The sequence below is a fragment of the Cyclopterus lumpus genome, chromosome 1 (genome assembly GCF_009769545.1).
Source record: "Cyclopterus lumpus isolate fCycLum1 chromosome 1, fCycLum1.pri, whole genome shotgun sequence".
In the NCBI taxonomy this organism is placed as follows: Eukaryota; Metazoa; Chordata; class Actinopteri; order Perciformes; family Cyclopteridae; genus Cyclopterus; species Cyclopterus lumpus.
This window is the reverse complement of record NC_046966.1, coordinates 20,777,745-20,794,753: the sequence shown is the minus strand read 5'-3', so window position 1 is coordinate 20,794,753 and position 17,009 is coordinate 20,777,745. Positions and strand designations below refer to the sequence as shown.

General features: G+C 43.8%; 1 protein-coding gene across 1 annotated transcript in view; it reads left to right on the top strand.

The window, feature by feature from the left end:
- Positions 1 to 6,692: 6,692 nt before the first annotated feature.
- The window catches only part of LOC117729471 (voltage-dependent T-type calcium channel subunit alpha-1I-like), a 40,204-nt gene continuing 29,887 nt past the window's right edge, over positions 6,693 to 17,009 (top strand). The window contains 4 exon segments of the mRNA XM_034530572.1: positions 6,693 to 6,762; positions 8,878 to 9,152; positions 16,427 to 16,520; positions 16,766 to 16,899. Of these exon segments, the coding sequence (XP_034386463.1) occupies positions 6,733 to 6,762; positions 8,878 to 9,152; positions 16,427 to 16,520; positions 16,766 to 16,899 (533 nt within the window). The 5' untranslated portion in view covers positions 6,693 to 6,732.

Below are 17,009 nucleotides of genomic sequence, written 5' to 3'. Positions count from 1 at the left end.
TGTCTGAGTGGTATTTTTTTCTAATCAATGATTGAGGTCTTGAGTTGTGTAATGACCACAAACACGAAGGTTAATGATGCTGCACATTTAAACGTGTGACTGCTGCGAGGAAAAGGTGGTGTGAATGAGATTTATTATCAAATTTATATAAAAAAGGGGAATTTAATGGGTTGGGAAATGAAAACTCTACTGTTTTAAAGGCTGAATCGGTCATGAAATGCTTCGCTGCCCCTTTATGCACTTTTCTTTATGTTTTTAAGCATATTTCAAATGTATGCAGTGGGTGGGTTAAGGAAGTGTTTCAGGTGTTAGAAGGTACAAGTGATGATAGAAATAAAAGGTGTATACGGTTGACTTGAGTTAACTATGTGCTTATTACACTTTAATGTTGCACAGCATGATCACTGAAAAGTATGTGTTGAAAGAAAAAGAAACACCTCCCTGAAGTAATAATACTTTCTTTGCAACAATCCTACACAATACAAATATAAAACGGTTTAATTATGCATTAAGAAATATAAAAAGTTCATTGTGTGGAGATCATAAATTAATGTTGTTCCCTGCTCACATTTAAATATACTATCTATATATGTTGGTTAATTTGGGCAAACATTTAGAAGGATGTTTAATTGTAAAGTTTTTTTTTAATTTATTTTTTTTCAAACAAAACCCCCATATAATACCAGGATGATAAAAAAAATATTTCAGTTGAGATTACAAAAAATGAAAATATATGTGCATGTATAAAATAGTTTGCTCACACTTACTTTGAAGAACCACTTCTGTGTTATGGGGGCGTTCACAGTGAATTATAATACTTGATGATGCTTTCTGATCCACAAAAATATTATAGATGAGACTTATAATGTTTTATGGATGCTTCTGACTATAAACTAGAGATTGACTGATGAGGCCTCTAATACATTATGCACACCTACACGCCCCTTTACTCCCCACCACAACCAACTGTACTTAAGGATTCATAGTTTTCAGTAATAGTCCATACCCTTTAATTGTATGTAAGTAAAGTGAAGCATTATACGTGCATTATAATTGACTCTTAATTGGCCTCATGGCCACGTGGTCTTGGTGGAAAGTGTCACCAAGAGCAGCAACATGGACATAAAGGCTCCACCACATTTTTTATAATTGATGTTACAAGAAGCGCCAAAATACACATAGCGCCCACGTAGGTGGTAGAAGAACAATGATGTACTGCAGCGCACGAAGTATCGGATATATTTGGAAGTAACTGGATTATTCAGAGAGGATGAAGTATGTCCTCGAAAGCAGATCCGCCAAACTCACTGGTGAGCTTCAGGGCCTCTGGCAGCTCATTCCTTTTGCAGACATGAATAATTAAAGCAAAAAATGTCCCACAAGGGAAAACGAGTGCAGTGAGGCAGACTGAACACTGTGTGGCGCTGTTAGTCCTGCAACTCTTTTTTTTTTTTTTTTTTTTTTTTCTTTCTTTCTTCTTTTTCATGGGAGGGGGAAACAGAATAACAATAAAAGATCTTCTCTCATATGCCTCAGCTCCAAAATACAAGCCCGCATGTCACCGCCTCTCGCTCTTCCTCCCAGAGCACTCGGCAATAAGCTTCATTGTGTTTGTGTGTGTGTCTGTGTGTGTGTGTGTGTGTGTGTGCGTGCCTGTTGCAAGTGTATGTGCCGAGTCAGAGGGATGGCGTGATTGGTGGATCACAGGATACGGGCCGAAGGCAGGGGATGGGTTCACAGACGGGGTGAGGATACACTGAGAAATGAGAGAGCAGCAGATGTATATTTCCCTAGACACCAACATTAAAGCACATTCTACATTGTGTGTGTGTGTGTGTGTGTGTGTGTGTGTGTGTGTTTGTGTGTGTGTGTGTGTGTGTGCATGCGTGCGTGTATATACAGTATATGTACATAAGGTCAGCCTTAATGGACTCAAGGATCAGTTAGAGACCATTAGAGAAGATTATTATAATGTTTGCCCAGATTATCATCACAACACTTTATTCCGCTCATCCACCATCGTGCAATGGTCCCCCGTTCTGAGCGTGTGTCCACACACGCTCAGACACGTGTGTGTGTGTGTGTGTGCGTGTGTGTGTGTGTGTGCGCGTGTGGACCTGTTATCTTCCTGTGAATACGTGTGTGTCCGCCTTTTGTTTTGCCTCGCAAGCATGACATAATTTCCTGTCATCGAGGCCAAAGGTTGCTAAGCAACTTCACTTCTGCCCGATTGTCAGAAAAAGATGCTCCTCGGCCGGCTCTCGCACAAAACCCAACCCTCATGCTGTCGTACCGTCTGCGGCTGGACCGCGCACGTGTGCGTGCATGGCCGCCCATGCGTTTGTATGGACCGCTGTGCAGTTATGCTTTGCAAACACGGCACGGAAAAACACTCAAGAGAGGAGAGCGGGATGTGGACATTGTACTGTGTGATGGGCTTCCATGATTCCTAGAACAGATAATAATATTAAAAAATAGTTAAAAAACAGGAATGCACCGTAAAATCCTTCCAGTTGTTTGTTTAAAAAACAAAATAAAAACAGGAACGCACCGTAAAATCCGTCCAGTTGTTTGTTTAAAAAAAAAAAAAAAAACAGGAACGCACCGTAAAAATCCGTCCAGTTGTTTGTTTAAAAAAAAAAAAAAAAGCAGAATATTTGAGCAGCTGGTGAAGAAGATACTTGTCCGCAGCTTCTTTTATCCGTGGAAGTCTCACTGTGAACGCAGTCTCGTTTTAGATCACACGCTGCAGATTACAGTGTAAATATTTCATATCAGATATTTTCTCATACCTACATTGTGATTTGTGGGCTGTGACACGAAGATACACCTACACCTGTGTGCATACGCATTCAGGTAAAAGATCATTACTGTTGTCTCCTCTGCTCGGAGCGCATGCTTTATTAACCTCTTCATGAATACATTGGGTCAATACACGAGGTCAAGTACAGTAGGAGGCATGCTCAGTGTGTGTGTGTGTGTGTGTGTGTGTGTGCGTGTCCAGCCCGTGAGCTTTGCATAATGTGCCCTCGGCTTGGTTGTCATGGCAGTTTCAACGATTGATTCAGGATTATTGATCTGAGATTTAATTAGTGTTAAAGTGTGTCAAAGTGTCAAAGTGTCAAAGTGTGTTGCGCGTAAATTGTGACAATGGCGTGGAAGAGCACACTTCCCCGTCGTATGTAATGTTACGTGATGGTCACCATGGAAACACACCCAAGGGGCACCTACCACACGCTGATGATACTGTTTGGCCTAGATACCCATCCTCAACCGATAACAGGGGGAATGCATTCCTGCACACGTTTGTGTGTGTGTGTGTGTGTGTGTGTGTGTGTGTGTGTGCGTGTGCGTGCATCTCAGTGACTAATGTAAACCATCATCTGTAAAACACCACAGTGACGGAGCAGTGAAAAATGCATGACATGAGTCTGTGGAGAAGAAAAGAGTCTTGCATGAGTTACAGGAGACAGTAAGTGTGAGAAGGATGAGACGAGCCGGAAGGGAAAACAAACACAGTCAGAGAGACCCAGTAACAACACACACACACACACACACACACACACACACACACACACACACACGGCTAAGATGTTAGCCGTGTGTGTGTGTCCTAGATTCGTTAACTGTGTTGTTGAGACACACTGAATGTTTGATGAATGCCGCCGCTGCTGTAACAGTTATGAGAGGCTGCGAGGAGTCTTGCCGGCTGTGGGCGTTGATTGGGTATTGCACGGTGTTTCCCTGCTCGCAGTGAAAATCTCATCTTGTTTTTTTTTTTTCGAGCCACACTGGTGGTGAATCAGTAAGTGCAACACATTGGAGTCGGAGCAGAATATCTCCAGCATTCAGGTTGACTCAGGTGATCACCCCCCCCCCCTTCCTCATTTAATACAGATAGGATTATTGTCTGTTACATGAAATGGAAAGTTGACTTTGGCTCTCTGGCAACACGGTGTAAAAACAGACAGGAAAGAGCAGCTAAAATACATTAAAATACATTTTCAACAGCAGCAGCGGCGGTTTAATTTGTCACAGCTTATAGGAGAGCCGCCGCAGAGGGCACATTACCATTTTTTACTGGCTAGAGCAACCTTGAGTCTCCTGCCAGATGGCAGCAGCTAGAATGAAGTGTGAATGGTGTGTGGTGTGTGTGTGTGTGTGTGTGTGTGTGTGTGTGTGTGGGGGGGGGTCATGATCGACCTGGGCTGTCTTTTACCAGGAGACCAAAGTTATTGGCGAGAATACTCTCAGAGAGTGACCCGTGGCCCTTGGTCAGGGCGTTGATGCTCCTCAATATCCTGAGGAAAGAGAGAGAGAGAGAGAGCCGTTGCATTGGTCTTAAAGGTGAAGTTTATCGTCAATGACAACAGGCCTGAAGACGGACCCTATCCTCCCGGACACGGCTCCGGGGTCTCGCTGACATCACATCCAAAAGAAAACACCCTCTCCGATTGAGGGAACAACGTGGCTTTTCCTCCAGCACACAGCACATTGTAAATGGTTTGTTGTGCTCGTATAGGGCCTACAAATAGCAACGTTGTTCGTGTATATGCCTCCAAATGTGTATAGTATAGATCCCCCCCCCCCCCTGTGACTCCCGGTGAGTAAACATCAAACAGAACACCAGCATGAAACTATTTGGAGGCCATATGTAGATATTAAAACAATGAGCAGGAGAGCATTTAAGACGAGTGCTCCCTGGAAGCTGTTTGCTGAGACCTATTTGCCCTGCAGCTCTAACGAGATCCCAAAGTGGGGTCTAGGGACTGCAAGCGGGCCTTCAGGGAATCGAATGGAGCCCCCAAGACAAATGAGCAGCATGTTGAGTTTCCCTTTTTAGGACGTTAAAGATATTCTGCCTTTTGTTTTTCATTCAGCCCTGTGTTGGTACCACCTCAGTCTCCTCTAAAATATAACAGCCCTGTCTTTGATTGGGTTTAATAAAAACAACAACTTTATTTAATGGATGAAAAGTAAGTGAAAGTGAATTATGAACAATGCTGAAAGTGCATTTACTACAATCTCGAGGTAGTTTCCATTTTTATGCCACTACTACATTAAAATTCAGAGGAACATTTGCACTTTTTACTCCTAAATTCAAGCCTATTTAGTTACTAGCTGCTTTTCAGGTTAAAATCTTCACCCAAAACACACGGCTCATAAAATATGAAAATATAAAAACCACCAAACAATAAATCCACTATTACGCAGTTAAGACACTGATAACATGTGAAAGCCCCAGTAATAAAAACACAACTCAGTATGTATATAATTCCTTATTATCAAAAGGGCTATTCTGATAAAAGAACATGTTTTACACTTTTAAAGCCTTACGTAATATTTTGAATGCAGGACTTTAGCTTTGTCATTTAAAAAAAGAAATTAATTTTAAAAATGTGTTATTACGGTATCGATTACTTCTACTCAAGTACAGGATCTGGACACTTATTCCACCACTATTATATAAAAGATAATATAGAGCACAGCGTTGGCCATCACTCATTGTTCTCTCTGAAACCTGGTGGAGGCATCAGATGATTTAAAGGCACTGCCACACCTTTCTTTGGGTTTCGTGAATCGATCCCTGCTGAGTGCCGAGCACCATCATCACGGAGGGTGAGACATGCAGAGGCAGACAGACGGAGGGATATCTGTCGGGTTGGGGTGCACTTTGAGGCGGAGGAGAGGGGGACCAGTCACGTGCTCTGACTCGCTCCGTCAGTGTCAAGTTATCCGGGTTTAAGAATACGGCTCTCCTCGACCAAACCTTCAAAATAAAACGCTCATCGGAGCGGGGTGTTGGTTTTATTTTCTTATGTTTATCATTTAATTCACTCATCATTAATGTGGTCACTTCTGCACTGGAGTGAAGGTATGAGCCATTAAAGTCAACATGACATTAGAGAAATTACTTAACAAATGGTTGGTTACTGACGGTAAACATTATTCTGTTAATATACATTATTCTGTTAATATATATACTATTGAACTCATGTGTTCACTTAGTGTTCATAGCTAGTCTAGTAGCAGCTGACAAAGTGCTCCTAACGGGTTCGTTTGTTCACCAGTTATGTGTTTTCTAGTTTTTACTACCGAAGAGACGGAAGGAAAAGACTAAATAATATACTACTACTACTATACAACAAGCTGTAATCATGTCCTCTTGGACTTGATTAATTAAATATAATGCCAACCAATAACTCACCTGTGAAACAACTCGACATTTGCATTAAGCTCAACTCACAAGGTAAGCTGTTTTTTTTTTTAATACAAAATATTTGCTCAAACGATGGATATTTCTCCAGACTGCGTGGCTTCCGGGACCAGACCGTCTTATTCTGAAGGTACCTCCGGTGTGGCTCTCTCTTTGTGGGCTTGACGCGGCTCTCCCTCCCTCCCTCTCTCTCTCTCTCTCTCTCTCTCCCCGGTGCGCCTGAACTCCGGTACCTGAACACACCGCAGAGCGCGTCCAGCGGCTGAGCGGACGCAGACGCGCGGGGGAGCCACCTGGTTGCGTTTCACTTTGAACTTTTTCCCGATTATTAAAACTTCTGCGCCACATTCAACTCTAATTTCAACCCCTCTTTTTCATCCTCCCGGGTCCCGACTAACGGACTGAGTTTGGATACTTGGAGGCGAGGGGAGGGGAAGGAGGCAGAGGACCAGCGGGGCTGCTCTCAGATGGAGCACCAGGGCTCCAGCTCAGGGCGCACGGCGGACCCGGAGTGAATGACGCCGGTGGATGGACGCTGCACCCCGGTAAGCACGGCAGGCTAAGTTTTTATTGTTTTGTTTTTTTAGTGCTATAATATACTTTTGTCTTTGCTCTGCTGTCCCGGCCACTGCGCTTGGCGAATGCCCGTGGCACAATAGAAAATGTCCAGATCCTATATGGATGTCGCTCATTGTCAATGGCGGTGTGTGTCTTCCTCATAAAGGAAGACATTAAAATAACATTCTCATAACCAGGTAAAGTGGTGTGCTATATAAGTTAGTGACCTTAACCTTGGTAGGCCTATATATATATATATATATGTATATTTATATATGACATCATATAATATCACAAAAAGGACGAGACAAATTCTGAGATGTTTGGTTTTATATCATTCTACCGTTTATTATAGGATAAATTAGACTATTTTCTTTTCAGTGTAATGCTGGGAAATGCTGTAGCCTCATAGATATCATCAGCCTCTGGAACTGGTTGGCCCTCAGGAGGATTTCTGTACAAATATAAGAGTGCAAAGAAAATGTTGGAATTGATGGATATTGTTTTTTTGTGCCCTGGTTTAATTGAGCACCACGCTGTTGTAAATTCTTGGGAAAAAAGATTAGGCAATTTATGCATTTGTTATGAGTGCACACACTTGCACAGTAGGAAGGAATACACAACTTAATTTGTTTCAGAGGTGTGAATGTATTTTGTTCTGGTGACTGGTTGAGAGGATGATTTAATTTCCACATGGCCTGGCTGTTAGCAAGGGAGGCTCGTAATGAGTTTTAAAGTCTTTAGAAAGGGCTCATCAGCAGGTTTTTTAACTGTGCAGAAGAATGCCTGCCCCCCCCCCCCCCCCCCCCCGCCCAATGGTTGATTGATATCCGCCCATCATCTTCGGTTGAATCACAACAAAAAGCCTTAAACTGTGCGGCCCTGGACTCCTCACACAATCTAGGCAACGTGCCCATAATGAAAAAATACACAGGAAAGAAGGATAGTGGCAGATTCAATCTCATTATTTCCACACGCACAGAAACACTCCTATTTCCGCTGTGAACTTGAATGCCAGCTCCCCTTCTTGTCCTGTCACACGGTAGGCCGAGTATAATGCCTGCACGGACTCTCTGCTGGCCCAGACTCCCGACTGTCCTGATTGTTCTTTATGTTCGTTTTCCAAATAATGCAACGCTCGCCCTCAACTTGATGACAAATCGGTAGCTTTGGAATACATTTGCCAGCATCTCAGGGGATCAATGAGCAAATGGAAGGAGCAGTGTGAAGCGTTTTTTGTTTGTTTGTTGCTGTGCACTCGAGACAATGTGGACTGTGTCACATGCTCCGACTCCCCATCTTTTTCCGGCCAAACTCCACCGCATACTGCCCGATAAAGCAGAAAATGTGACGGGGAAATGAAAATAAATCCGCTCTCGTGATCACGCTGCTAATTTAAACTGAGATTATCATTCAATTTGACATTTTCCTACATGATATTCCAATGCTTCGAGAAATTCCCTGTCAGTACTTGTACATTTTAACCACAGGCTGCTGGAGCTTGACAACGTCACTGCGTGCTGTGAGATTGTATGTTAAATTATTGCTCAAGAAATAAAAATGATTACTCTGAGAGCTATAAGTCATCATCATAAGTGGGAATTGGTTGTAAATGAATAACATTTTAATTCTCTTCATGTCTAAGCTACTTTCTCTCTGTATGTCCAGATTGTTTAAAACCAGTCTGGATTAAAAGCATCAGCAGTAATGGCCTGTTGTCATCACTGAATTGTCCAGCTGTAGGATTAAAATGAAGTGGTCTAAGTGCTTCCGGTTGCCTGCACGGACTCTGCGTGTGCACCTTTGCTCTCGCCCCTTCAGTTCACTCTGTTTAGGTCTTTGTAGATTAATGTTTCCTGCACATGGCTGCTCTGAAGGTCCCTTATTGCTTCAGAGAAAAACAGAGAAGCATCTCATGTTTCCGTATGCTGCTCAGCTCAGAGGGTGAAGGGTCTCACGGACAGGCTTTACAATCCACGACGTTCCGGTTTGTTTGGTGGAGCTGCGGTCCGAATCGCACACACATGCATCCATATGTTCGCCGTGTCCTCAACAGTTTGACGTTGCCCCCCCCCCCCCCCCCCCCCTGCACCCTCTTTCAGGTTCGGGCTGTTCACAGCACGGCGATGACGGTCAACCAGGACTCAGACCTGCATGAGCAGCACAGAGGACCAACGCAGAAGGAAGGGGATGAGGAGGAGGAGGGGGAGAAGGTGCATGTGTCAGTTGAGAGAGAGGAGAGGGAACAAGGGGAGGAAGAGGAGGAGGAAGAGGAAAAGGAGGAGCTGCCGTATCCCGCTCTAGCACCGGTGGTTCTTTTGGCTCTGACCCAAACCAGCCCACCCCGCTCCTGGTGCCTTCGAGCTGTTTGCCACCCATATCCTTCACCAGCGAACGTGTGTGTGTGTGTGCGCGCGTGATTCTGTTTAGAGAAAGCGAATGAATGTGAGAGAGAAATTGTCTGTTTGTGTTTCAGCTCTGTACTCTCTCAAAGCCGTTGTACCTACAAGGCACCTAGTGCCGAGATGTTTACTTTAGCTCTAAACACAAGGGAGACGGGAAGAAGGTCAGTATTGTGCATGTCTGTGTGTGTGTGTGTGTGCGTGTGTGTGTGTTTGGAAGAGCTCAGGTATTTCCTTGGACCCATTAGTTCTTGGAAAAGATGGGTAACATTGTTCCCTGATTGGACGTTTCCATAGTGACGAGCCCTAATGAATCTCCAGAGTTACAGCCGCCTGTCAGTAGCATTGTTACCGGCCTCCATTTATCCAGAAAGAGTCACAAATACTGAGAACTCACGTCACCTCCAAACCTCGCTCTGCTCCTGTCTTCATCCACTCACCTCCCATTCCATTCCACTCCCTGTCCCTCACTCTCCGTCTCAACCTCTCTCTCCACTTCTGCTGATGACGTGAAGGTGTGAGTGTGAGTGTGTGTGTGTGTGTGTCTGTGTGTGTGTGGTTATCAGCACTGCAGCGCTTGTGTGAGCGGCTATGAATACTCCGAAGCATGCATAAGCGTCAGCAACACCTCAGGGATTTGTCATGGGTTTCCAAATTGAATATTTTCCGCTGCTTATGACTCCATGTGTGTGCGCCAATGTGTGTGTTTGTGTGTATGTGTGTTCACAACTGTGGGTATTTGCCACTGTCAGCACTCTGTTCTCTATAAAATATAAATACATAATTGCTGAATAAATAAAATGTACACCAAAAAGAAAAGAAAAAAAAAAAGAGGCTACAAATGCCATCAACAAAACTCCTCAGCAGCCTGCTGGGTTGTTACCATGGTCGCATCCCAGATTATGGTACGCTCACTGTGTCAGCACTAACTTACTGGACACACTTACAAACGCACACTCACAATCATACACACACACACACACGCACACACGCACACACACACACTCACACACACACACACACACACAAGCGTGTGAATGCCCTCACACAAACGAGGGAATCTCCCATCGAGAGGCACTTTAGAGGAATCACCTGGTTGCTTAGCAACAGCGTAGCTCTGCCCCCGACGGCCCGCTTACTTCCGATTGCAGAATTTGTTTGTTTTTGTGTGTGTTTGCGTGTCTGTCAGTCATCTCATCTGTTTGCGTGTCCACGCAGCACGGCTACTGGCTACTGGACAATTATATATTATGTCGATACTTTATACTTACGTTGTGTGTGTGTGTGTGTGGTGTGTGTGTGTGTCCTGTGAATGATCTGCGGGGGAAGTAATGTGGGTGGACGTTGTTCGACAGGGACATTAATGTGAGCTCACTGGGAGCGGGGGCAGTCCCCAAGAGCTGTAAGTCCCATTTTTTCCTGAAGTAACCCCTCCTTCCTTTTTTTTCTTGTTTCTTTTGCACTCAGTACATATTACAAATTCATTTCCTATCTCATGTCCTTGCATTTCTTCCTCTTTAGAAACACAGTCCTCCTTCTTTTGTGCCGTGTTTACAACATACTGTACATCTCTCCACCCCTCAGCACATCTATCCAACACATTTATTTGGCACAAAAAAAACACGATGGCTTTCGCTATTATATAACAGTCTTTGTCGTCGTTCAAAGCTTCATTGATTTGTGTAATTTCCTGCTTCCTTGGGAGGGGGAGACGTTAGATTCCCTCTAAGTGTGGAACAAGATGCCTACTTTGTGAAGGCTGAGCTTTTCCATGCAACATGTGACACATAGAAACACGCACATCCATGTGCACGCACGCACGCACGCACGCACGCGTATATACATAACTTATTCAGCAATGCATGAAACATTCAGAGCGTTTCCTTTTGTTCAAAGATGAGAAAAGCTGTATCTGTCACTCCTATACTCGTACCTTTCTCTGCCTGCCTTTCTTCTTCTTCTTCTTTTTCTTCTGCGCTCTCTCTCTTTTATTCTTTCTCTCATCACCCTTTACTCAATATCAATCACCTGCTTTCCTATTTATCACTCTTCTCTCCTTTTTTTTAAAAAACTGCCTCTTAATTGGGTTGTGGTGAGTGTGAGTTTGAGTGTGAGTGTGAGCGTGTGTGTTTGTGTGTGTGTGCACGTGTGTTTGTGTGAGTGTGAGCGTGTGTGTTTGTGTGAGTGTGAGCGTGTGTGTTTGTGTGAGTGTGAGCGTGTGTGTTTGTGTGTGTGTGAGAGGCGGGTGATAGGGAAACAACGATGGACAGGAGGAGGTCTTACTCAAAAGTAGGGTGAGCTGTCATTTCAGCCAATTAACAGGATTCCTGCAAGTGTTTCCATGGTTACCAGCTGTCACACTGTGAGGGGGTGGAGCCAGAGGATTTGACAACTTCCCAGTATCTAAACTTGAGCCACGTTCAGTCACTCTTTCCCTCTCTCTCTCTCTCTCTCACACACACACACACACGCACACACACACACATTCATGCTCACAGTCACACTCACACACACGCTCACACTCACACTCACACACTCACACACTCACACACACGCTCACACACACACACGCTCACACTCAAACACTCACACACACACACATACACACACACACACACACACACTCACACACTCACACACACACACGCACACACACACTCACACACACTCACTCACACACACACACACACACACACACTCACACACTGCACATGATAGACTTTGAGCTTAACTAGGTTACGGTTAATCAAGTCTTTGTGAGAATACCAGAGTGAAAGCAAAGAGAATAAGGAAACTAGTGAGCAGGTTGCTCATTCATAAACAGTATTCTTTACATTTGAGGGTTTTCATCCAAACCACATGTTGTTTAGATCAATGCCACTCGCGCTCTTTATTGGCTTCATAACTTGTTTTTACTCATAGTTAACAAACCATATAAATGCACAACAGGTCAGTTGTGTCATTCATAAAAGTAGATTTTTGGATGGCCAGGTTAAGCCCTTTCCGAAATTACACTGGCTTTGTTTATTAAGGTAGCTCTTAAATTAATACCAATGCAAAGTATTTACGGTTATTGCGGGTTACAGTCCGAGACTCGAGAATGGAGTTGAGAGACGATGTCTACGACCAGATTGTTTTTCAAGTAGCCCGTTTACGAGCTAATTTTAAGCTCATGAAAAGCAAAAAAAATCATTCACAGATGATATTCGCTGGGTTCCCAGGTTGCATTTCGGGCCAATGCATTCCACCTACAACAGCCTGCTAAGACGTGATTGGTCGATACGACTCGGACTATAAACGGAAACCAGAACGTGTACAAGACGAATGGTTAACGAACATTTGTAATGGCATTTTGGTGTTGTATCTTGATTATCACTTTCTAAAATCATGTCAGCAATTAAGTAACAAGATTTAAAATGAAACCTTCTTTTCGAAACCCTTGTTTTTTCCTTTTATTACATTTTTTAAAAATTGTACATATAGAAACACGGCTTGATAGACCCTTTAATTATTGGCTTAGAATATTTTATTTCTAAAAAACAGCAAAACAGATATTTCATCATAAATCCAAGTATTTGACAATTTAAGCATTCAATGCAATGATGGTGCTTGATAAAAAGTCAGAGGACCACCATAGTCTTTAGGATACATCCACTGGGTACAATGAGTACTTGTACCAAATTTCATGGCAATCCATCCAGTAGTTTAAATATTTCAGTGGTGAACCAGTCAAATGACATGGCCATCCATAGAGCCACGTGGATACAGAACATATCTCATATTGTAGTCAAGAAGTCCTTAATAGGCCCTTGCAGGTTTCTCCGTTTGTAATAAGCCAGTAGGTCTGCCATTGGTGCGAGTAAGTCGTCCGTAAATGGACTTAACATCCTGTTAATGTGATGATACGTCATGTAAATGCTGTTCAAAATTATTATTTTTGGTTCTCATTCGTTGCAGAGGTTTTTTAGAGGGTGAGTGTTAAATGGTCCACTGGAGAAGGTAAAAATACAGACTTGTCATACTGGAGGAGGATAAATAACAGCCAAAGGGATTTTTACAACCCGGCAGCCCAGAAATTATTCTCCTTAATGGTTTATAACTGATATATAAAGCTATAAAAGCTTGGGTGTCTTGTTAGACAGTGGTGCCACATTGGAAAAATCTAAAAGCTTTTCAAGCCAGAAAATGTGGCCGCATATTCTGTGTGTATCCAGATGGCCTGTGTGTCCCTATGGATGATCCTTTTAAGTTAATGAACATTGCATATGAAAATGTTCCCACATGCTGCCCCTGGCATGTGTATCCCAGCCAAGGGTGGAGGATGATGCCAGAAAGATCAGGGTGATGTGATCTGATTTGATTTATAATGTCTGCCTGACCTTTATTACCTGTGTTGGAGGAGAGAGAGAGAGAGAGAGTTGGAGTGGGGGAGAGCACGAGAGACAAGGAGGAGGTGGTGGTTCTTGGAGGGGGAGGAAGAACAAGAAGATGAGGCAATTAGGAGGATAGAACAAAGCATGGAGGCCACGTAACATTTTCAGTTGTTTACACTTAAGAACTTGTGTCGTCGGAGTGTTAACTTCTTTCATCCCTGCTTTTTCTTCTCCTCCTCCTCCTCGTCTCTCATTTCCCTCGTTTTCTGGCCCCTGATTCTTTCTCCACCACCGTACCTCTCCCCTTACTGCATCTACATATATATTTCTCACCCCCGCCGGTCTCTCTGCCTCTCCATTCCTCTGACGATGTTCATTATTAAATGTAGTTGTAGTTCATCTGTTGGCTGGGACTCAGGTTTCTGCCAGAGAGACTGAAGCTCTGCCCAAGGGCAATCTTCTGTGGAGATGTGGGAGAAAAAAATAACGGACGGGGAAGGGCGTTGCGTAAAGAGAGATAGGAGCGTATGTGAGCACAAAAAGATATATGCAAGAAACGATACGGGATGAAGATGGGAAATTACAGCGCATTATATGAAGCAAGAGAGATACACGGAGAGCGGGAGGAGCGGAGCAAAGAGAACAAAAATAATTGGGCCAAAGAGAAGGGGGGAAAAAAAGGGCTGTGGAGGGAAATGAGAAATGATAGAGGGAAAGGTTGAGCATGATCGCAGATAAAGGAAGAAGCAATGAATGGAGCGGAAACGAGGGAAGGACGTTCCCACTCTGTTTCATCACTGATGGTGAACGATGGGTCACCGCGTGGAAATACTCCCGTCTCCTCCATCACTCACACACCGTGGCCCTGCCCCGCCCCTCGTGCGACTACATGTGTGCGTTGTTAGTGTGTTAGTGTGTTAAGTGTGTATCTCACAGACATTCGTGGTCATGCTGTGAGTCCCAGTAACTTATACAGATGGAGCGAAGGACATCGTTTCCTATTGTGTGTGTGTGTGTGTGTGTGTGTGTGAGTGTTTATGTGCGCGTATTAATTGTGATGTGTGTTCCAGTACAGACAGGATGCAAGCGGATTGGGAAACTCAGGAGTCAGTTCCCACGGTGAGATGGGGGTTCCCATGGCAACCACAGCAAAGGGAGGACACTGGATTACCCTCTCTCTCTCTCTCTCTCTCTCTCTCTCTCTCTCTTTCTCTCGCTCATTCCCTCTGTCTCAAGGGTGATACAGGATTGTACTCTCATTAATTTTTCTGCCCTCTTGAGAACAAAGTGTCCGGGCAGGGGACTCAAGTGTGTAAGCGCCCATGTGTGTGTGTGTGTCTGTGTGTGTGTGTGTGTGTGTGTGTGTGCGCCCGTGTGCATGCTCCAGGCTTTGTTATGCACGCGTCCTTGGCTCTTGATTACGTACCCAAGTCGCCCATTGAGCAGCTTTCACATGTGCATCTGTGTTTGAGTGAAGCGAACAACAATCTTTCCTTTAACTTTCGACTTCAGACTCTTTCCCCACTTTTTAAAACCTCTCAGCTTTCCGCTTCTGAGCCGCGCTCCTTCTTCCAGTTTGACAGCTAGCGAGCAACGCAGATGCAAAACAACCCCCCATAAACAAGTTTACACTTAAACTGACTTGAAATGTCTTGCCGACTGTTTAATGGTAGCTGTCTTTCCTTTGTAGTTGAGAGTATTAAACATGTCCAAATGTCCTGTCAGACGTTGTGCTTATAAATGAAAGTTGATGCATTTAAGCTCATTACCACTAGTTTCCACCCTTATCTCAGTTGTTTTTTTTAGGTTGGCACACTCTCTGTTCTGTAGCTTGCAAATTTGATTTCACAAGCTGCGAGGCGCAAAATTCAAGAGTTGTTTGTGCTCGCTCACAGATCTTATGTAATTTCCGTCTGGTAATGTTTTGTACACTGAAAGATAGACATGGCTGGACGTTTAATGTCTATCAGTCAGCTTCCTCAGGGTTTCCCCCGGGTTTCTGCAGACATTACCATTGAAATACGGATGGATGACAAATCAAAGGGAAAAGAAAAAAAAACTGAATAAATGAGCAGCGAAACATAATGAATGCAGATTATTCCACACAGGGCACGAGGGTCACCGGGTGGTTTGATGAGAATGAAAACGATCTGAATCGTATTCTATGGTCGTCACAGCCACCAGATCTCAATGTGACATGTTAGACCGCGCTCTCCAATATCTTTTGGAAGAATGGTGTTTATCACCGACATTTGCAGGATCTGTGACAAAGAGCACTGAAGCTGGCCTTGCAATCGAATCTTCAAGTGACAGTTCAGCTCAAAATTATTTTTAAAAAAATACACATTTTTCTGCTCTTTATCAATTTAGATCGTGTTGGTGTGAGTTGCCTAGTTTTGGAGATATGAGCTCTCTCTCGAATGTATTGGGACGATATCAAACTCGCCACAATCAGAGTGCCATATAGTCCCATTATATTTGAGGCCTATATCTCCAAAATTAGGCAACTCACACCAAGAAAATCTAGATTGATGCACTGTTTTTTTTATTTGGAGGACAACATTCCCTTTAACACTCAGTCAATTTCATAGATTCATGAAAAACATAAATCTTTTTTGGTTTGGCTTGGTTTTGGGTTTCCTGCTTTAAACATCTTGCCGGATGCCAGAGCCACATCATGCTCAGGGAGGACACCTGCACGGAGCTGAAGTGGGACGTACAAGCAGCAATCGACTCGGCTTGTTGTTGATAGACTCCCGTCAATCAACCCAAGTAGCTACATTTACATGCGCCACTTCGTGAAATGCATATTGAATATTGCAAATGTAATCAACGTTCAATCTCCGCCGTGGTGTTGACCCTTAACCTTCTGCCACGTGGTTCGAGCGTGTGAGCATTTTGGCCATCCTGTTGAACTGTGTGACTCTGGGGATGTTCCAGCCCTGCGACCACACGCCCTTCCTGCTGCAGGTAAAGTGCACACGCATGCACACACACACACACACACACACACACACGAAATCTGAAATTACAAACTAATTAAGTTCAGCTTTGAGACTTTATTATTAAGGGTCTGAAAAGTTTTTGCTTTAATTTTTCCCCCACTTAATCAGTTTACACTAATCCTCTGGGTGTCTGTGTGTGTGTGTGTGTGTGTGTGTGTGTGTGTGTGTTTGTGTGTGTGTGTGTGTGCTTGTGTGTGTGCGTGCGTGCAGGCTCTGGATGACGGGATCTTTGTTTTTTTTGCCGGGGAAATGGTAATGAAGATGGTGGCTCTTGGGGTCATAGGTCACAACGGTTACCTTGGCGACACTTGGAACAGATTGGACTTTTTCATTGTTTTAGTGGGGTGAGTGTTTAACAGACACACACACGCACGCACACACACACACACACACACACACACACACACACACGCATACACGTGTACACAAGTGCATCTGACATTAAATATGAGCC